The sequence below is a fragment of the Ambystoma mexicanum genome, chromosome 2p (assembly GCF_040938575.1).
Source record: "Ambystoma mexicanum isolate Mex_15411 chromosome 2p, UKY_AmexF1_1, whole genome shotgun sequence".
Classification (NCBI taxonomy): Eukaryota; Metazoa; Chordata; class Amphibia; order Caudata; family Ambystomatidae; genus Ambystoma; species Ambystoma mexicanum.
This window is the reverse complement of record NC_090923.1, coordinates 628,113,661-628,136,103: the sequence shown is the minus strand read 5'-3', so window position 1 is coordinate 628,136,103 and position 22,443 is coordinate 628,113,661. Positions and strand designations below refer to the sequence as shown.

Below are 22,443 nucleotides of genomic sequence, written 5' to 3'. Positions count from 1 at the left end.
TGCTTGGAACCAGCGAAGTGGGGGGAACTAGTGAAGTGGGTGGAACGAGTGAAGTGGTACAATTAGTTAAGTGAATGGAACGTGTGAAGATGACATATGTGGATGGATGATGCATGACTAAGGATAACATAGGTAGAACGAATGAAAGGATCAGTGTGAAGATGACTTATGTGTATGGATGATGCATGGACAAAGGATAACGTGGCTAGAACGAATGACAGGAGTATTGCATAAAATGGTGTAAGGCATAAAATGGTTGAAGTACATGGAACGGATGGGAGTGCATGGAACGGATGGGAGTGCACAGAATGGCGGGACGTACATGAAATGGTTTGGAGGGCATGGAATGTCTAAAAGAACACTGAAAGGAATTGTCTGAGTGCTTGAAACGGTCGTAGTGCATGGAACAGTCGGAGTACATGGAACGGATGAAGTTCATGGAACTATTGGAGTGGGCGCGATCTCAAGCACCTACAGTAAACCACCATACTCCCATCTCCACGCTTACTCGCTTTACACCACCACTCAAATAGAACACAACGATACTATGACAGCTGTTCTCATACCAACATCTGCCTCATACTCCCCCATCACTGTAACTAAACACTGCTGGTTACACACCCCCCAGCCAGGCGCTCTCCTCAGGCGTAACGCAGCCACGATCGGTCTGGATAATTCCTGCCAGAACAAACACATTCTATTGACCTCCCAACCAGCACACTTACTAAGAAGCAGCTATGACACGAATGCCACACCAGCTGCACACATATCCGGTGCTCATGCGCACCTTTTGACTCTCTACTGACCTGAACTTCGGTTCCCAAGGGCGTTCAACCTACCAGCGCCTTCAGACCATACCAATGGTAAATAAGGCACTATATAAATGCAAAGTAACATAACAGACACCATTCGTATTCCCCGGTCAGAGGAAAATCTCTGCTGAGCACGTCTGCCAGAAGATGGAGTTCCCCTGGAACATGTTGGGACAACAGAAACAACAGAAACATCTTGTGTTTGAGAGCCCATATCCAAATGCTTTGGGACAGCTTGGAAAGCCCTGGCGAGCGAGTGCCCCCCCCCCCCCGTTTGTTTAGGTAATACATGGCTGTAGTGCTGTCCGTTATAATCAGCACCGTCTTCCCTTGTAGTTGCACTGAAAGGCCTTTAATGCCTTGAACACCGCTAATAGCTCCAGTAAATTTATATGGTTGGACGCTACTTGAGGGGACCACACACCATGTGCTGTCTGCTGAAGCAGGGGAGCCCCTAACCCCGTGAGAGATGCGTCTGTCGCGAAAGTGGCTTCGACTGCACGGGTGGTGAAGGTCTTCCCATTCAAGAGGTTTTCTCTTGACCACAACTGCAGAGCGAGAACGAGGGAGACACAACTACCAGATCTTCCCATTGTCTGCTGGCCCGACACCACTGGCTGTTGAGCCACTCTTGCATGGGACGCATGCGCAGCTGCAAATGGGGAACCAAGCATATGCACGCCGGCATCATTCCTAGCAAGCACATGGATTTGCGCACTGTCACCTCCCGACTGGCTACATATTGAGGGATCTGAAAAAGCATGTTCTGAACCCTCTTTCGTCTGGATTGGAGCTCCCAAAAATTGTTTTATTTGACTGGGGACTAGACTGGATTTCTTCTCATCGATAAAGAACCCCAGACTGAAGAGACGGTCCACAGTTTTTTGGGTATTCAAAAACATGTGTTGTACGAGTCCCCTGTTATAAGCCAGTCGAGGTAACGGTAAACCGGGACGGATAACCTGTGCAGGTGTGCTTCAGCTACTGCCAGGACCTTCGTGAACACCCTTGGCGCTGAGGCGATGCCGAAGGGGAGTACCTTGAATTGGTAATGCCTGTCCTCCATCATGAACCTTCAATATTTTCTGTGCGCTGGCAACATTGAAATATGAAAGAATGCATCTTTCATGTCCAATGTTGCAATGTAGTCCCCCTGTTTCAACAGTGGTATCACCTCCTGTAGAATTACCATGCGAAACTTCTGAGGTTTTATGAACTTGTTCGCTGGGTGCAGGTCTAGAACAGGGCGCATGGTGAGGTCCTTTTTGGGTACAAGGAACTACACTGAATAATTACCCTCCTTTTCCTGAAGAATAGGGATGGCTTCTATGGCGTCCTTTTCCAGCAGCGCTTCTACCTCGATTCAGGATCTCCAGATGGTCCGGTGAAAGGCGCCGTGAGCACGGTGGTCTGAATTGTGACTGTCGGGCAAATTCCACACAGTATCCGTGGGCAAACATCTTTATGACCCACTGGTCTGAAGTTATCCCCTTTGCCGCGTTGCTGGCCCCTTGGAGGGTAGTATGCAGGGCTTCCTGATATTTGTCCGGTTTTGAAATTTCCCGTGCCATATTTCTGACTTGCACGGGACTGCCCACGAAAGGACCACCGAGATTTACTTCCTCTCTGGGGGGGAAGGGGGTCTTTTGAGTGATTTGTTGCAGAGACTTAAGAGTCTCATGCTCTTTTTTGGCTGCTTCTAGGGCCTCATCGACCGCCTTTCTGAAAAGGTTAGCTTCTTCAATCCGTTTATTGATGAGCAAGGCCTTGTTTCGGGCTTAAACCCTGAGGTACGCAGCCAAGCGTGCCTTTTGAGTAAGGTTCCTTGGGCCAGAAACCTGCCTGCTGTTTCAGCCGTGTCCAGAGTGTTCTTTATTACATTCTGGTTCACCTGCCTTCCTTCGGCCACACTATAGAGAAGCTTGGACTTGACTGGTTCTGGGACCTCCTGGAGACCTTCCTGAAGTAGGTTCCGGTGAGCGTCAGCATAACTCACCAGCAGCGTAGTATTATTCGCTAAACGCGTGGTATATGCGGCAGCCGAGGGGACTCGCTTGCCTAAGGCATACAGCCTCTTCGATTCCCTATCCGGAGGTGCCTCCCCCGTAGCAAGGGGTACTCCTCTGTTTCCGGGTGGTAGTCACTATCAGAAAATCGGGGGTGGCGTGCCCTTTAATATATTATGGGTCTGAAGGAGCTGGCCGAAATAGCTTTTCAACTCTTGGGTTCACTGCCCGGGTTTGAGCGGGTGACACCAGGGAGGGAGCCAATCTTCTCTTAATAGAATTAAGGAGGGTAATGGCCTGGCTAGAGGGAGGTTTCTCCTTAAGAATATCCTCTACAAAGTCCTGCTCAGGCACTGCTTCTTAAGTAGAGATTTGAAAATGCCATCTGGTCGTCTACAGGCAAGGCTTGGCGAGCTGGGGTGAACGGAGGGGAATCCAGGCACAATACATCAGTGTCCTGATCTTGATGGGGAAGCGTCCATGGGTCCGTCCCCACTTGCTGGGTTTCTTCCCAATTGTCCATGGCATCCGCCTGGTCCTCCTCATAATTCTGTAGGAAGGAAGTTTCTTTATCTTCACTGTAAATGTCCATATAACTGTCCATCTGGACGATGTCTTCATGCTGGACGGGGACAAAAGGCTGACCTTGGAAATGTGCAGCAGATTGAAGATTAGGCTCTCCACAAGATCTCCTCGGGGAATGATGGTCAGAAAAACGAATAATTCTTTCAAGACGGTCCATACTCCCTTCAAATTTGCCCCTTGTCCATTTAGAGGACTCAAAGGCCAACGGGTGGAAAAGTGTTGTCTTCCGCCCTTCAGCGCCGAGAACTGTCTCTCAGGGTGTTGGAAAGAGGCTCTTGACTGTCCTCATAGGTATTGTGAGTATCGGGGCACCATGGCGTATCCAAAGATGCGTCTGCGGCCTGCCCCATGTTTTTTGGCGGAACAGGAATAAGCCCAACTGCCAAAGTAATTCTCTCGATGCCGTCTTAGATTATCGCCAAATCGGCGTGAGATAGTGGTTCCGAAGGTGTATTATTGCCTTCCGCTACGTTAGAGGGCCTAGCGGTCGGTTTTTCGACTTGAGGCCTAGTCGTGATTTTTGGGCTTACCGCAGCGCCGTAGCCTCGGATTTCCACACTTCGATGTGTAAACCTGGTTTAGGGGTAGCGCCCTTCGCTTGTTTTCGAATGCCCAGTCGCAAGACGCTGCTGCGGAGTCGAGGAAGGCTTTGGATCTGTACGATCTGAGGCGCTTTAACCTTTTTCGATGTACCTGTCGAAATAGGTGTAGGGGTTGTGTGCTTAGTGAAATGCTTTTGTACACCCCTGTCGCCGGGTGTTGCCCCTGAAGCAAGACCAGACTCAGGCCTTAAAGGGTCGGGGATGGGCGTGGCAGACCTAGAAATGTCCGCCTCAAGGTCTATCACATCCGCAACGGATGTTTGGTCATCAGAGGTACGCCCCGTCACTTTTCGGCGGTGGGGGAAGAGGGCTCCACCCGTGATTATGCGGCCCACCGCTTTGCACAGTGCTCCTTAAGGGTCTTAGGCCGAAGGAGTTTACAAGCCGCACACTGCTGCTCGCCGTGATCCAAGTGGGAGACAGGCGTTGTATGTCCTGCATTCGTCCTTCCAAGGATATCTGACCCTACACTTATGGCAGAATCTAAAAGGAGTCCTTTCCATAGCAACAGGGGAAGATGACCAGACCTAAAGGGTAAAGAGGGGGAATGAGGAAAGACACCGAAAATATGGCCACTCTCCCTACTGTCCGGGTCGGCCAGAAGGCCTGACCATGCAGAAGCTCCGGCTGCTGGATCTTAGGCGTTGAAATCCACCACCGTAGACAAATCCCATGCAGTCTTCGTCGAAGTTGTTCTTGGCATCGAAGTGACTTAACGGGGCATAACAGACAAGTCGGTTTAGGATAAACAATGTCTCTTATGTAAGAGCTCCCCTATGGGGCGACCAGTTATCTGGGCGGAAAAAACAATCAGAGGGACCTCGGCACGTGAGGTATTTTGGGTACACTACACGTCACGATAGGGATAGTGTTACAGACACGTATTCCGACGTCCCCTTTCGGTCCCCGAAAGACTAGATACAATACTCCGCGGATACCACTAGATGTCGGACCATATGCACAGCATGTGATTCCAAGCAGAACAAGCATCAGAAAAGGGAAATAACTTTAAAGGATTGGGCCAATTCCCTAGAAAAGAGAATAAGTGTTCAAAAACTTACTTGTAAAAGAGTGGGTTGGTAACTGAGTTAACAGTTACAAAGAACAAGTTACTTACCAACTGGTAACGTTCTTTCGATTGGATGTTCCTCCAACGTATTCCTCATCTTTGAGGTTATTCCATCCAGCTCAGCTGCTTCGGAAATTTTTTTCGGCAGAGGGCGCCGTGCGTCAATGTCGTCGAGTCGATGGTCCCTCAAAGGCCTCCGTCGAGGGTGACGTCATCGGGTGTATAAGTAGCATGCGCGGCGCCCGATGGCCTCAGTTCTGTTTTTCCCCCTCTTTTGTTATTGATTTACACTATGCAGACTGTCGGTAGACACGTACTTTGCCTTGCGAGAGTTGGAGTGGCAATAGCCTGGGAAAAATCTACAGAGGGGTAGGTTGGGAGGGCGATGAGGAATACGTTGGAGGAACATCCAATCGTAAGAACGTTACCAGTTGGTAACTAACTTGTTCGAGTGGATTGTGTCCTCCAACGTATTCCTCATCTTTGATAGACTCCCAAAGCAGTAAGGACAATCCTTATGGAGGAGGGATTTTTTCTTTTTTTTTTTAGATGGCCGAGTATAGAACTGCTCTGCCAAAATTGAACTCCTTAGATTGGGAAGCATCTAGGTTGTAGATTTTTGAAAAAGTATGCAGCGATGACCAAGTCGCTACTTCACAAATGGGCACCTCTTTGCAGGGCTGTAGACGAAGCAATGCCCCTGGTGGAATAAGCCCTTAATACCTTCTGGTGGGTCTTTCCCCGCCAGTCTGTAGCATTCTGCAATGCAAAGGACAATCCAACGTGATATGGTCTGTTTTGTTACTGATTGGCCCAATCTTTTTCCCTGTGTAGCCAATAAACAGTTGGTTATCCAATCTAAGCCTAGATAGCCTAGAGATATAAAAGCTTAAAGCTCTTTTTGGATCCAACCTGTGGAGTCTTTCCTCCTCCTTACTAGGATGGTGTGGAGGATAGAAAGTCTGTAACACAATTTTTTGATTTAAGTGAAACTCAAGATACCACTTTTGGTAAAAAAAAGAGGGTTTGACCTTCAAAACAACTCTGTCCTTATGGAACACAGTATAGGGTGGCCCAGAAGACAGTGCCTGCAATTTGCTCACTCTTCTTGCAGATGTTAAGGCAACTAGAAAAGCAGTTTTCCATGTTATCAATCTCAATGGGCACGTGTGCAGTGGTTCAAAAGGAGCACACATTAAGAATTTTAAGCCCAAATTGAGATCCCAAATCGGTACTTGAAATGGGTGAGGAGGAAACATTAGTGAGTCCTTTAAAATTGTATTATCAAAGGAATTTTGAAGTAGGAGCATTCTTCCAACGAGCGCTTGAAGATGGAAAGCGCCGCAAGGTAATCTTTTATTGTTTAAATATTCAGACCTCTAAGCGCTAGGGTCAGAAGGAAAGATGGTACTTACGGGATAGAACATAGAAAAGGATCGACATTCTTTTCTCTGTACCAGTTGCAAAACATTTTCGAACGGCAACGGTATACAGATTTTGTCGCTGGCCTTCCTGCCGAAAGCAACACCTCCATAACGTTATCTGGAAGGTTCCAATCCCTGTATCTCAGCCTTTCAGATACCAAGCATGAAGTTCGAGCGTTTTGTCCTCTGGGTGGAGAACCTGACCTTCCATTTGAGATAGAAGGTTCTCTCTGAGGAAGACGTACTCGAGGACAGATAGACATGTCTAGGTGGTCTGGGTACCACGTTCTCCTGGCCCAATCCGGGGCAATTGGGATCATGCGGCTCCCGAACCGTCTCAATCTCTCTGCACAGAGGCAATGCACAAAGGTAGTGACCCTACACCACCTCTTGTTTAGATAATGCATGGCCACTATGTTGTCCGTCATTATCAGGACATTCTTCCCTCTGACAGATGGCAGGAAAGCCTTCAGCGCTAGTCTGAGTGCTCTCAGCTCCAAAAGATTGATGTGTAGTTTGGACTCCGATGGAGACCAACGACCACTGATTGTCAGATCGTTGGCGTGAGCTCCCCACCCCTTGAGTGAGGCGTCCGTCACTACTGTGAGCTCCGGCCATGGTTGCCAAAAAGGTTCCCCTTTTAGGATGTTCTCTGTACAAGTCCACCATAGAACGGACTGTCGAACCTTGTTCGGAATCTGGAGAAGATCCGTCATTTTATCCGAGAACTGGGACCATTGAGTCTTTAACGCCCACTGAAGGGATCTCATCCTCAAGCGTGGTTCTGGCACCAGGAAGATGCAGGATGCCATGTGACCGAGCAACCTTAAAAAGTCGTAAGCCTGGAAATTTTGGGCATTTTGGAATTTGTAAACCATCTGGAGAATGTCTTGAGCCCTCGACTTGGGAAGCGAGCTCTTTCCCAAGGATGTGTCTAATACTGCTCCTATGTACTGAAACTGTTGGGAAGGTGTCATTTGCGACTTCTTGAAATTGAGGGAGAAGCCCAGTTTGTGGAGGAAGTGGCAGGTGACTTTCAGATGATCCAGTGCTTGTTCGGCAGAACGCGCCCTGATCAACCAATCGTCCAGGTAGGGGTAGACATGAATCCCCTCTCCTGAGGTGCGCTGCTACCACTACCATTAACTTGAAGACCCTCGGGGCGGAGGTCAATCCGAATGGCAGGACTCGAAACAGAGTGAGTCACCAACCACGAACCTCAGGTGTTTTCTGTGCTTGAGATGAATCGGCACATGAAAATACGCATCCTGGAGGTCCAATGACACCAACCAGTCCTGAAGTTGAAGGGCCTGAAGGATCTGAGAAAGAGTGACCATCTTGAACTTGTCCTTCCTGAGGAACTTGTTCAAGTTTCTGAAGTCCAAGATGGGTCTCAATTCTCCATCCTTTTTGGGGATCAAGAAATACGGTGAGTACCATCCCTTGTTCCTTTCCGCTGCAGGTACTGTTTCTATAGCACCTTTCTCCAGCAGGGTTAGAACTTCCTGCTGTAGGAGCGGATTCGAAGACTTCAACGGGTGTCTCCCTGGTGGATTGCTTTCAGGTTGCGTTAAAAAAGTAAGGCAGTAACCTTGGGCTATTATTTCTAAGGCCCAAACATCTGAAGTAATGGCTCGCCATTCTTGCAGATGTGACAGCCTGCCTCCTACAGGTGTCTTGTGATGCAAGTCCTGAAAGTGGTTTTGTGGCAGTTGCTGCAGCCGCTGATGGCAAAGAGGCTGGAGCTGGCTTCGCACGTCTTGCTCGTCCACCGCAAGTGGCCTTTCTTTGGCCCCTTTGACTGGCCATTCCTCTCGTCTTTCCATATGAGGTGTAGCAACGATAGGATCGTCCCCGCCAAGATTGATTTGTCGCACGAAAGGACTGAGGTTGCCTGATAGCAGCTCCCAACGATTTGGCAGCAGCCTTTGAGGTCTGCAACCTCTCAAGGCTCTCGTCAGCCTTGCTGCCAAAAAGGCGAGACCCGTCAAAGGACATGTTCAGAAGACGGTTCTGCACGTCCGGTGCAAAACTCGACTTCCTTAACCATGCAAATCTACGCATTACTGTGCTAGTGGCCATGGACCTGCTCACACTATCAACAGTGTCCAAACCAGATTCAAGGGATTCCTGCACAGCTTCCTTTCCATTGCTAACAATGGCTAGGAATCCTTCGCTTTCTTCCCCCTTCTGGTATTTGCTTCGCCGCCATTGCAATACATTCCCAAAGAGTGTACGAAAACTTTGCCAAGGCACAGGTGGAGTTGGCTGATTTTAATGCCATGCTCCCGGCTGAAAATACCTTCCTTGGCCAGCCATCCACAAGCTTATCGTCCCTGTCTGGAGGGATAGACTGGTACGCAAGTTTGTTTGAAGCTTTGGCTGCCTGTATAACTAAAGTATCTGGAGAGGGATGCTTAGATAGCTGGGGTCGCTTTAGCAGGGCGGCATTTTGAGGTAAGGGATTTATTCACTGGAGGAATAGAATCCGGCATCTCCCAATTTTTGCCCACCCTATTTTGTAAGGCCACACGGAAAGGTAAAATTGGGTCTTCAGTAGGACCATGGTCCAATATGTCTGTAAGATCATCTTGGACAAATAATCCACAACCATAGTCATTAACTGACAAAATGATGGATTAGCATGTTCACCTGGCTCTGGTCTACCAAATTCGTTCTCTGGGGACGTATCAATACCACTTGCATTGTGTAATGATTCCACCAAATCCTTCATCCTGCTTTGCTCTGAAATCAGGCATTCAGGAACATTTGGCCTTGAATTTGTTACTCCAAAGGGAGCATTTTCTTCATCAGATCTTTCTTGTTCCTCAAAAATTGAGGTCAAGTATTTGAAGAACTCCTTCCTAGGTAAAGGCTTAAAAACTTTCAGGTACTGTCAGGTTGGAGTGACATTCTTTTACATGCAGTATCATATACTCATTTACATTGGGTCTGGGGAGACACATTTAGTATAGAAAGGTTTTGGGAAGTTATTATGGGTTATATTTTAAAACAGCCAATTTTGCCCTTAACCTTCATTGCAGTCTATGGAAAATGCCCCAAGCCAAGATGGAGGTTCTCAGTCTAAATTCTAATTGGCTGGAGATTGTTTATAGGGAGGACAGTGAACATTCTAAACTGCCTTTCATCGTCTTTGCCCAGCTGAGAGGTCGTGTGCTATGCTGCTCCTGCTTAACTTGTTCAGGGGTGTCAAGTTTCAAGCAGTCGAGCGGCATCTTTGAAAATATAACAGGAGTCTAGTATGGAGTTTCGTGAATACACAGGACAGGAGTGAGAACATTTCCAATTTTCTGAGAAAAGAAGTTTTCAAGACTCAATCACAAGAGAAGTGACTTTCCATGTTTTGATGAACTTTGTAAAAAGGTTATATTAATTTTAAAGGATTGAAATCGCAAACCTGTATCTAAAAACTGAAGCGCGTACATTTGTTTTCTTTCCTATGTTTCATTTCAAACTAGCGCATGATTTTTTCGTTACCTTGAACCTGCGCGTGTGACTCGGCGCGTGAGAATGAAGCGCGAGTGTGAACTTTTGACTCGCGTTTTCTGTTCATATACGCGAGGGTATTGCTACGCGAGTTCGCGTGTGTATTTTATTACGCGTTTCGAATCTGCGCGTGTGCAAGCACAAATCTATGTGGAGCTTCCGCGCGAGCTCTCAGAGGTATCACGTGATAAAATAAAAGCGCGTGTGCTTTTTTTCCCGCTATTTGGTTTTTGCGCGTGTGCGTATTTTTTTGTGGGTTGGACTTTAGCGCGAGTGTGTTTAACTTGCGTCTTGGACTTCAGCGCGTGTGCGTATTTCCCACGACCTGGATTAAAGCGCGTGTGTTTTATCCCGCGGTTTGGCTTTTCAGCGCGTGTGCGTTTACCCGCGGTTTGGATTTTCAGCGCGCATGCGCTTTACCCGCGGTTTGGATTTTTAGCGCGTGTGCTGGATTTTTCCATGAGAAGATTTCATCGCAAGTTTTAAAATCGTTCAAGAGTAAAAGACACTAACAAGAAAATATAAAAATAAATACAAGAACTTCCTAAAACTTATTTAAAGAACTTAGACTTTGTTCAAGAATCTTGAGGTAGAGAAGACAAACTACAAAGTTAAATATTACATTCCTGGACCTGTTGAGAAGGCGGAATGATCTTTAAGATTCTCGTCAACAAGTAAGGAAGTCTTGTCTGCTTATCACTTCTCTGGGCATTCTGTAGAGAAGTACCAGGTATGGTTTTTTGACTATTTTGGTAAAGGATATAGAGTTTTAAGGTTAGTATAGTAACCCACTGAGTAATTAGGTTTATTATAGGTTTATGTTTTTTACTACAGGTGAAGAACCAGCTTGTTGATAGCTTCCAGCCTGGTGTTTGTTAATTTGTCCATTCCCCCTTTCCCCTAGAAGTGAGGTAAACTGAGCGGTTATATATATATTATCAGCTCAGAGTGCCACATTTTTGGTGGATTGTTGGGGGTCCAGCAGCTTCCGCAGACACCAGGATCTCAGCCTGATAAAAACCTTCTCTGGGGGTGTTATAGGAGTGCTATTGGGTCCTGAATGCAACCCAGGTGCTTTTGCCTTTTCTTTCCTCTCTAATTTGTTATGGTTCCCTTCTCCTAACTTATAACACTTCCGGTCTCCCTCAATTGGGCTTGGACCCTACATTCACAGCTTTCCAATCGAAGTCTTTCGAATGTGCGAGGCGTTTCACAAACACCTCAGCATGACCACTTCAATATCTTACCAGATTACATTTTGCCTCAATCCTTTCTGGTATTGGTAGTTCCTTCAAATAACTTTGCCTTGCATTTGTAACAATTCACCGATCTTGTCGAGCTGGAAGTTTCGGCATCGAGGGCTTCAGCGTCGATGTCGACAAAGACGTCGATAACTTCGCCGTCTAAGTCGGATAATACGTCGTCGAGGCACCCTTCGAGGACTTGCCCTTCGAGGTGTGTTCGGTCTCGGACGGTGTCAGTGACCTCGATCGGTCAACTCGAGCGGCTTTTTTCGCTCGACATCCTAGAAGGTTCTCTAGCCTTCCTCTTTCGATCACCCGGGCTTGAGGGTGCGCGAGTGTCGGAGCGATGGCGCTCCCGGCCGGTTTCCGAGGAAGGCGCGGACCGAGGCTTCGCTTTGTCAAAAACCTCCAACATTTTCATCCTAAAACCTTCCCATTCTTCGGATGATGAATGTTTTGTGGGACATTTCATCATTTTTGTGGATTCGTCCGAAGACGAAGTGGAGGGGGATCTATGGCGTCGTTTCTTCAATTTTTTTGTCGAAGACGAGCGATGGGAATCGCTTCGGACCCCGACCAATGCCTTTCGCATCAAGGAGATTTCTCCTCACAGGACCTCAACGCTAGAGGCTTTTCGGTCGGATTTACAACCTACCTGCAGTTTTCCCCTCCTCTCTCGTAAGGGTTTCCCAGTCATCGATTGACACTTCATGCAGGCTTCCATGTCGTGGCCCTCCTTCCAAGGCACCATAAGCACTCTCGGTGCGGATCGGTAATCGACATTTTTGAGCCGCACGATTTACATTTCTTGAAACCCGATTTCGGGGTCGTGGTCAGCGTCGATGACGAAGACATATTTCATTTTATTTATCTTTTCGTCACAGAACTCGAGGCGTGACGATTCTCCGAAGTAACGTACACTGCGGAAAAACAGAACTGAGGCCAACTGGCGGCGCGCGTGTGCTACTTATACACCCGATGACGTCACCCTCGATGGAGGCCTTCGAGGGACCATCGACTCGACGACATCAACGCACGGCGGCCTCTGCCGAAAAAAAAAATTCCGAAGCAGCTGAGCTGGATGGAATAACATCAAAGATGAGGAATACGTTGGAGGACACAATCCACTCGAAATATTATTACTTACCTTAGAAATGTTCTGCTATTCTGAAAAGAAGATACAAGGTTATTTTACTCACCTGTGAATTGGTTGTGCCTATTCGCCAAAAGTAATGCTGTTGGCTACACTTCTATTTCTTGCTTCCCCCGACTTACTGTTAGCCTGTCCAGAATAAGTCTGCATTAGGTCTTACCTACCTGTAACAACAGTCATTCGAAAGTGTGACACAGATTTTGCTTTCCCTGGTCTGTTGTAGACAGACACAAAGAGTCTTCGGTTTATACCTGCCTTTAAGTTGGAGCATGTAAAAAGTGTATAGGTTTTACTTACCTGGAGTATAACTGTGTTGCCCTTAAAATAAGTTATTTATTGATTCCCTTAATCTGTGAACTGAAAAGCAACTGTTATTGAATATTACACTCCAGGGTCAACTCCCCTAGAATAACGTATCCTGAATCAGAGTTATAAGTTTATACTGTTCCGAGAATCTGAGTCACTAGAATAGAAAAGTATATTGTCCAGTTGATATTACTATGCGATTTCTTGCTGAGGCCAACTGATAGATTACTTTCTGTAATACCAGGGTAGTAGAACCTAATAGTAGCTATTGGGTTTTGACTTCCCTAGAACTCCTGTTAGGTGTTTCAAATAAGGTTCTATGCTTTGGTCTGTGCACCTTCAAGCATAGTGTGATATTATAATTGTGGTTATATATAATGTGATGTGATAGTACCCATTGTCCCCAAGATTTAGCTGGCCTACTTGTACTTAACCATTTACTTTTACACTACATAGTGTTTCAGCGTTTCTTTGGACCATTTGTATTACAATTTCATTTGTACTGATTATACAGCCCTCTCTCCCTCCTAAAATAAGCCTGACTGCTCTGCCTAGGCTACCCAGAACTCAGGTGGTACAGGCTTATAATAAGAGTGGAGTCTTGTACTGCCTCAGTTGAATGGTTTTGCTAAACCCTTAGTTGGAGGTCAGATAAACAAAAAACTAAGCCTGGCTGCTTGTCCACTGGTACCAAACCTTTTGGGTATTTATGGCCAAAACTATTTGGTGCCCTGTATAACTAAGTCTTCAGTCCTACAATAGGTGGCCTTTAGTTAAACTCTAACTAAAACCTTACTTTGTGACCCAACTAAAATTTGCTGCACCTTGTCACCACACATCTTAGGACACATCAAAACCACCAAAATGCCAGAACCAAGTAAAAAATTCAATTTACTTGTGTTGCAAACCGTGATAAAAACCTATATCATCCGTTGGCTGAAGAAATAAAAACTTACTTGCGTGCACTTTTTGCAAAGTCAACTCCAATCGTTTTGCCATCAATCTTGAGCGGTGGATGCAAAAACTGCAACGTCTGCAATAATTGGGATGCCTCCTTTAAAGGAAAATGTGTTTGGTTTTAGATGGAAATAAAAACACATTTCTTCTCCAATATACAGTTAATTACGAGTCACAGTATTTGTACATTCTGATCAGTTTTAGGAGTTGCATACTTAATATTCCCAAATCTCAGGTTGGAATTTACACAAACTCGCAAAGAATCATTAAATATACAGCGTGGAAGTCAAAAATCCTGAACTGTACCGTAAGTGTAACTGCACACAAATGTAGTCTAAAGTATGCCTCATTCTTCTTGCAGGCATACGTCAACCAAGGTGCTTTCTTGACCAGACCCTCCTTCGATGTCTTCAAAAAGGAATGAAAAGGGAGAATTGGGGCTAGGGAAGTTTTCCTTCCATGGACATCAATGGAACACCCCAATTGTAACAGCTCAAACACTGTACTGAAAGTTGTAGTTAATGCTTTACTTGCTCAATTCTCATTTTGTGGCCGTTGGTCAGCTCATACATACACAACAACCCTTAATTACCCAGCAATCTTACTATTGCTTTTGTCTGCTTAGTCGCATGCTTTGCATAGGCAATCTAGTGATTAACTCCGGGCATTAAGGCTTAGTTTTCTGAATTCGAAAAAGGGTATCTGTTAGAATGGATTTCTAAACTCTGGCCTGGTGGACAGCTGTTTCGGAGCCAATGATAAATGGGGAATCCTGGTTAGTACTAATCAAATATTTCATGTAGTGCAAACTATCCATTCCTGGGGGATGGTACATCCAATGTGCAGTCATATGTTTGTAACCAATTGGATATTTAATTTCATTTTAAAATTGACTGAACATAATGAAATCGTTTTTACTTTCAAGGACTGTTGTATCAAGCCACCTTAGAAAGCTTAACCCGTCACAATAGCTCTCTCTCAATTACACTAATACAGCTGTTTAGGCGGCCACCCTTATTGTGAACAGGGAGAAACTTCTGAGAGTTTAGCCAAACCAATCAAAGTAGCATGGCTGAGGCGCCAAGGCTAATTCCCAGGGATCAGCAGCTCGACATGGCTTCCGTTAGGGAGATTGCTAGGTAAGAATTGATGTAGTAACACAGACTACACAACTCATTTGCCTAGTATTGGGTAACCCCCACCTTTTGGTATATGTCTACTACACAAGTTGGTAGTGTGATTAAGCAGCCAGGGCTATCTCAAGAGGGGTAAATGTGAGCTGTAGCAATGAAATTCGCAAATACAAGTGACCACGTAACACTTCTACTCAAGGTTTCAATTATAGTTATTTAAACATACATTTTTAAATAGGTGTTCTTTAAAAAGGGCAAGATATCGAACAATGCAAATATACTTCAAAATAGTTTCCAGAATCAAACAAATTAGTGGATTCTCTTTGGCTATGCTTCTTACACCTTCCTACACCCTGAGGTGACTTCATTCACAAGGACAGTAATGGCATTTATTTATCACTAGTTATAATTTGAAGATTCTGAAATTGCAGAAAGGAAAGGTCTAAGGAAGGAAAAGGTTAAACAGGTTCTCAATATATGTGAGGACAACTAAATCTTCCAATGAAATCTAGACAACCCTTGACCAGTAGTAACAGTATAAAACAAGTTACCAACCATGAAGGACAAAAAATATCAGACTATGGGCTAGAAGAGTCTGCAGGCTGCCAGGACAACCAAAGTCAATTGCAACACAGTATGGAGCTGAGGCACCAAGTCTTGCACAAAGTTAGAGTTTGTAGAAATCACTTGTAGGGTCCCAAACTGTTACACTTCTGAAAAGTAGAGTTGGAATGAACACAACGGGTATGCCACTGCAAGTCTCAACTGAGAAAAGCACAGCTCAAAGACGCTGAGGTAAGCACCCCAAGTCTAAACATTACCTATGGTTTGAAGGGTGGTCCAGCTGGATTCTGTCAGGCTCAGGAACTGCATTGCTGCAACAGGAGTCGTGGGGACAAGAGGGAAGGACTTCTGGAGGGCACCTGCGGCAGCAATTTGGAGGTAGTCAGCAGCTATGGGCTTTTTTCAGTTCAGCAGCACCTTGCGGTTCCAGCGCTTGGTAAACAGCACTGTTGCAGATCCGATACCAGCTGGTCTTCCATCACTTCTTGGGTCCTGCACTCTTGTGAGGGGACTCGAGCTCTGGTCATCCTGCTTCTGGAGGGTCCATAGGAGACTCCTGGAGCTTCTGGCCTTACTACAGACGTTGCACTAGACTACAGATTTAGACCACTGGCACTCTGTTCTTGCAGCAGCGAAGTAGTACAGCCAGTCGGGGAAGATGATCCAGTGGAGTTAGTCTCAGGGATAGTTGGTTCCAAAAACCCAAGGGAAGGAGTCATCCCTTCCGGAGATTCTCTATCGAATTGAAAAAGGAGTTTCAGCACAGCCGCAGGGCTTCACTTGGCAATTCAAAGGTCCAGGAGGATGCAGCAAGCTTTGTTCACGGTTTGTCGGGTGTTGCTCCCAGTGATCAACCGACTAGTCCGAAAACCCTCGCCTTTTAAGCAGGTTTCTCCCATTCATGCACGGCCTAGGTGGTCAATTACACAGCCAATAAGGAACGGTTGCATTCAGACATTCAGAGACACAAACAACGAGGGAGTTTCGGGATCCTCCCTCACATCCTGGCTCCAGGCTTCAGGGCTGAAGCCCGCCAAAGGCGAAACGAACAAAGCCTCAAAAACCTGGCTGAACCCAAAGAGTAAAACCCAAGACAGACCTCACAAACAGAAAATGGCGAAATAAGACGACCGGGGCCATATTGACATAAGGGTCACCCAAGGGTGCTATGATTCAACGAAGGGTTCAGCCTGCGGTACAAAAGCACAATGGTAGGAACATTAAACCACTGCCAGCAGCCATCTAAAGTAGTAAGGGTATCAAAAAATGTTACGAGGATGTAGGCTAAGGGACTACTATGTAGTAATCCACAATTACAGGAATTCAAGGTTTTCTAGTAAAATAGTTATCTATTTAACAGTCCGTTTTAAATGAGCATTCTTTAAAAAGGGCAATTTGCAACAATAAAAATACATTTCAAAATTACTTCTCGGAATCAAGTGACAATTTTGAGATGCTTCATACACACTTCCAACACCCTGAGGTGACTTAAATTGCTAGGACAGTACTGACATCTATATATCTATATATCACTGTTGTACTTTGCAAAATTCAGAGTTGGTAAAATAGGAAAGGTTAAGGGAAGGAAACCATTTAACAGGTTCTCAAAGCATGTGAGCACTTATAAATCGCCAATGAAGTCTAGATAGAACCTTTCCCAGCAATACTAGCTAACCAATGTACCACCTATGAGGGAAAGAATCAAAGTCAATGGGTAAGAGTGTGCAGGGAGCCAGGACAGCCAAAGTCAACTTGAACAAGGTCTATGGAGCTGAGGCACTTCTTAGATAGCACAAAAGTCTTGCACAAAGTTAAAGTTAGTTGTAGAAAATAACTGTTGGGCCACAAGCTGTAACACTTGGGAAAAATTAGAGCTAGAATTAACTCTAGAAAGCAGCTACTGGAAATATCAACTGAGACAAGCAAGTTCAGTGGCACTTCGCAGTTTCAGCTACCGGCAAACACCACCACCGCAGATCTTGGACACTGGATGGGCTTCCATCACCTCAAGTCCAGCACTTTGGTAAGGTGACTCGAGCTTGGGTGATCCTACTTCGGGAGGGTCCTCAGGACCTTCCTGGGGCTTCGGTCTGGCTTCAAGACGTAGCACTCTACTATGGATTTCTCGACCCCTGGCATTCTGTTCCAGCAGCAGCAAAGAAGTACAGCCAGTTGGGGAAGGTCCTCCAGCAAAGTTAGTCTTGGGGTTAGTTGGTCCCACTAACCCAAGGGAAGAAATGTCCGTTCCGGGCTTCTCTAGACTATTCGGAATTGGAGCTTCAGCAGTGCAGCAGGGCTTCACCGGGCAGTTCAACGGTTCAGGAGGATGCAGCAAGCTTCTCCAAGATTTTAGTCAGATGTTTTGTCCAGTGGTCGACTCCGTCTTCAGACGGAGAAGCCTCGCCTTTTATGCAGGTTTCTCAGATTCATGCATAGCCTAGTTGTCACTCAGACAGTAGGGTGGCTGTCCTGCAAGGAAAGCCAGCCAGTCAGCTAGACAATCAGTCTAAGGACAGGGAGTTTTGGGCACCCCCTTCACCCCCTTGCTTCCTGCCCTGCCAGACACTGGAGCCAGAGGCAGGTCTCAGTACTGAAGCCTGCCAAAGGCAAAACAAACAAAATGGTTAAACGTGGTTTGGCGCGCAGAGTAAAACCCAAGAAAGGCCTCACAAATAAATGGCGAAAAAAGAAAACTGGGCCATTTTGACACAATTGTCACCCATGGGTGCTATACTGCAGCTGAGGATTCAGCCTGCAGTAGAAATGCACAATGGAAGGAAAATTAAACTACTGCCACCAGCCATTTAAAGTAGTGATAACAAAAAATGTTGCATGAGTAAGTAGGAAAAGGGGCCAAGTAACAACTCCCCCCACCCCCCAGCACTCCACATAAGATTGAGTGTGATGGACCTACACAGGAAAATGTTGTCAGTTTCTCTTTACTACTCTTGGGAACAGTAGTTCACCCAAGAGAAGGTTTTTAACCCTTAAGAGAAATCCCAGGGGCATCTCTGACACTGCACAGAAGGTGCTGCGTGTCACCATACAAAAGTAGATGCCTATCGAGTTTGTCAGACTCCAAAAACAAAGGAAAAAACAGACTCCAATTCAGATCAAAATACATGAGTGAGAAAAAGGCCTCACTCCAGCATCAAAATTAAATTCCTAAACTACAGCAAAAGAGCTGGGGGTCTCAGCAAAATTGAGAATTCTTCATTGTGGGAAAGGTAGGTCAGGTTAAAAGAACCTGCAGAAGTACCGCCAGAAATAAGGGAACTTGTGCAGAAAATAGGGGATTGGAAGTCAGGAGATTGTGTGGTTGGATTTAACCCTGGGGCAGTAAGAAATGTGTGTCTCAAAAAGATGGGGCAAGTGTTTGGGAGGTCTGGGACAAGAAGTCGAACCAGCAAGGGTAAATGAATGGGAATACCAAGGTGGAAGAAATAATGAAGAGGGCAGGGGCAGAACGATTGAGGAGAGGCGGCGGCAAGAAACCCACCCGCTCCACAGGCGGCAGTAAGAAGGAATAAACCGAGAAATCGTCCAGATTTAAGGGTGATAGTACAAGATCAGAAAAATACTAAAAAAAGGGGTTGAAGACAAAATAGTCATGCAGCTGCCTCTCGTACATAAAGGAGTAGGGATAATGCAGTATGTGCCATAGCTTCAAATGGACACACATTATTGGATTAAAGCTCTCCCCAACCTTACAGCCAGAGCCAGTAAATGGATATATGAATGTGAGAAACAAACAGCAGGGGTAGCGTTAGCACTATAAGACCTTAAGAGCTTACTGGTCACCATAGTTGGAGACCAGGCTGGGGACATATGGGTAAGTGCTGGGTACTTGTACACTTGTGTATAGGCGCGTTACAAATGCCATATCATACCATGGGATAATTCTTGCAAATAACTAACATTATGAAGCAGCCTTTAATGAAAAATAAAGAGAATGGGATGCCCTACGAAAAATGTACCCAGATACCCCTGACTTACATTATTGAATGCAGTGCACAATGAGTGATGAGGACCCAGTTCCGTTTATTCTTAAGTTAAAGGAAATTTAGAGAGTTGAGGGCAATGGCCCATTAGGTACCATTTTCCTATTTGATCATAAAAAGGTCCAGAAGGCACTAGACACAATTGTGGGAGTTGAAGCCAAAGGGTGGGTAGAGATGATAAAAAAAATAGTCCACCATTGTAAGAGAATCAAGAAGCAGGACAGGAAGACTGCCCAGAAGCTGCAAACGGACGAGGCAAAGCTAGTGGAAAAGAAACTAAATAAGGTTGTCGCCCAAGCACCGATGACCACACCGACCCAGGGGCAAGGGACAGGAGATACTCAACAGATTGTGAATGGTACAATTGCGGCACTATGGGCTGAAGGAGGACAGGGGCAGCGGGGAGGAGGGCGCCAGTATGAAGGAGCACCAAGGGGAAGAGGAGGATTTTGAAGAGCAGGAGGGTTTGGGGGAATAGGGCCCCGGGGAGGAGGAATGAACACCACAGTGCTGGAATTGCTGGAGATGGAACAAGTCACTTACCTTTAACTGTTGTTCTCCAGCATGGGTCTGGTATGGATTCATATGCTCAAGAATAAAGAATACATAGCGGTACATACATGCACAACCATGAGCGGTGGCAATGCTCAAGAGAAGCCATCTCAAATCACTTTCAAGCGAACAGGTTGCGCAGCACTGCTTGGACGACTCAGGACTCCTCCCTGGAATCCCTGTCAGGTGTGCGTCAACGTCCACGTAGCAGCCCTGCAAATGTCAAGCAGGGGCAAACCAGACAGGAACGCCGTTGTAGCAGCGATCGCTCTGGTAGAATGGGCTCTTTGATGGCCAGGCAGCGGTTGGTTTGCCAACCTGTGACAGTGAGTGATACAGCCGGAGAGCCACCTGGAAATGGAAGCCTTGGACAGGGCCTTCACATGGTTCACAGGGCCAAAGTTCACAAACAGCAGAGAGGTTTTCCGGAAACTCTTTGTGCAGGTCACATGGAACTTCACCGCTCTAGCCACATCCAGCAGGTCCTTTCACCAGGAGACGAAGGTGACGGAAAAATGAATAGCTACTCACTGTAGTGCCTAACGTACTCTTAGTCTACAGTCCCCTTTCCGCCATACTGCATGGATGTCCCCTCACTAGGGACGGGAGGCAGAAACTTTTTCAGCAGAAAAAACCTTCTTCCCCTTTACATTGAGAGGAACGCGGAGGCGTGGCCCTGGGAGCATGCACTCCCCTGACTCTGCCCACCAGCGCCACTCCTCAGCCCCCATTGACGCACCAACAAGATTTAACATTGCCCAATGACACCAGTATTAGGGGGGAGGATGGTGGGACATATGGAGAAAAAAAAATGAAGGGCCAAGTACGTCCGTCACTACGGAGAGCAATACATGCATTACTTACCGTAAAAGCATTTGAGGATTGTATCTGCTTAGATTCACATGTTGTGCATATAGTCCGACATCCAGTGGTAAACGCATAGTATTGCATCTTGTCTTTCGAGAATAGAAAGGGGACGTCGACATGGGCGTGCCTGTAACACTATTCCCAACATGACGTGTAGTGTGCCCAAAATCCCCCATGCGTCGAGGTCCCTCTGATTGTACTTATTCTGCCGTGAGGGAGCCTTATGACTATCGAGAGAGTACAGAAAAGAGAAAACGCAGTAGACGTCTAGGTTCCATCCGAGAGGGGAGGAAGGGTGGGCACATGTGAATCCAAGCAGATACAATCAGAAAAGCTTTTACGGTAAGTAATGCATGTCTTCTGATGCTTGTTAATCTGCTTAGAATCACATGCTGTGCATGGAATAGCGAGCAGTACCCGGAGTTGGAGGTGGGTTGTGAGACGGAACAGTAGCGAAAAGACGCTGTAGGGGTCATTGATTAAAATTGCTGGGCTCGGTCAAAGGGAAGGGGGGGATAATGGGATGTTCAATGCTGTGGTCTTGGATTGTGGGTTTCAGGTGTGTGGTTGGTGTTTGGCATGGATTAGTGGTTCTAACAAGTAGTACTCGTTATGTTTGAGGTTATGTTTAATGTGTAGTTGCACATTTGTTGGTACTTGCTGTTTGTGTCATAGTTTAGTTGTTGTATGTGCACACCTTACGCTGCATCGTGAAGTTGGGTATGATCTCTGGTATTTTGTTGCGACTGAGTGAACAATCGATCTATTGTTGTGTAGTGCTCTGATTGTAGACTTTTGTGGGTGAGATAGGTGTGATGAGTGCCTGCATATTTTGGAATAGAGATATGTTGGGTTTGTTTGGCGGTTACTTTGGGATGTGCATTTGAACTGTTGAACTTGACATAATTCACCTCAGTGTGAGGGTGAAATAAGGTTATGTTTGAGGGAAATGTAGTTATGACTGTTTAGCACTACACATCAAAAGAACTGCATATGCCTCTATATAAATGCACACTGTTGGGAGTGTGTTGTGAGATTGCATAGTAGGTATAATGCGATAATTTAAGGAGAAGTTATTGAGAAGAAATGCGGAGAAGAAATGCATTTGTAATGCAGATTTTATGGGCTTGGATTCTGGAGGGGATGGGTTGGAATGCACTATGTACGGGGGGTGACATACTCATAATGAATCTGAAATTTGGTTTCAGATTGTACAATGGTTTAGTTTATTTGAGGGCTTATGTTTGTACTTTCGTGTTTTTCTAGGTCTGCTGTTTTGTCTTTGTGTTTTGTTTATTGTTGGGGATCCTCAATATGGTACGATGGCGTGTTGGAATGTTCGGTTCTTGACAATTTAGAGAATTGTCTGGCTTAACTGCTTTCATGTTTAGTGAATGGCAAAGCACTATGGAATACTGTTTCAGGTTATTGTTGGGAATTGGACATTTGAATAGATTACTATAATGTGATGGGTACACTAACGGCTTTGACTAGGAATGTCAAAGGACTGAATTGCCCACGTAAGCGTAGGAAAGTTATGGTGAGATTGTGGAGAGCGAAAGCAGATGCGTTTTTGCAGGAGACACATTTGGTGAGTGAGGACAGTCACTTTTTATTTAATTCAAGATATCGTAAAGAGCTTTCTAATTGGTATTGGTCTA

At 45.9% G+C, this 22,443-nt stretch overlaps 1 protein-coding gene across 2 annotated transcripts in view; it reads right to left on the bottom strand.

Moving 5' to 3' along the window:
• Positions 1–22,443, bottom strand: part of RBM5 (RNA binding motif protein 5) — a 621,154-nt gene that overhangs the window by 240,664 nt on the left and 358,047 nt on the right. For both annotated transcript variants that reach the window (XM_069644151.1, XM_069644150.1), the window contains exon 12: positions 13,665–13,762. In XM_069644151.1, coding sequence (XP_069500252.1) covers positions 13,665–13,762 — 98 coding nt within the window. The remainder of the gene's footprint in view (positions 1–13,664; positions 13,763–22,443) is intronic.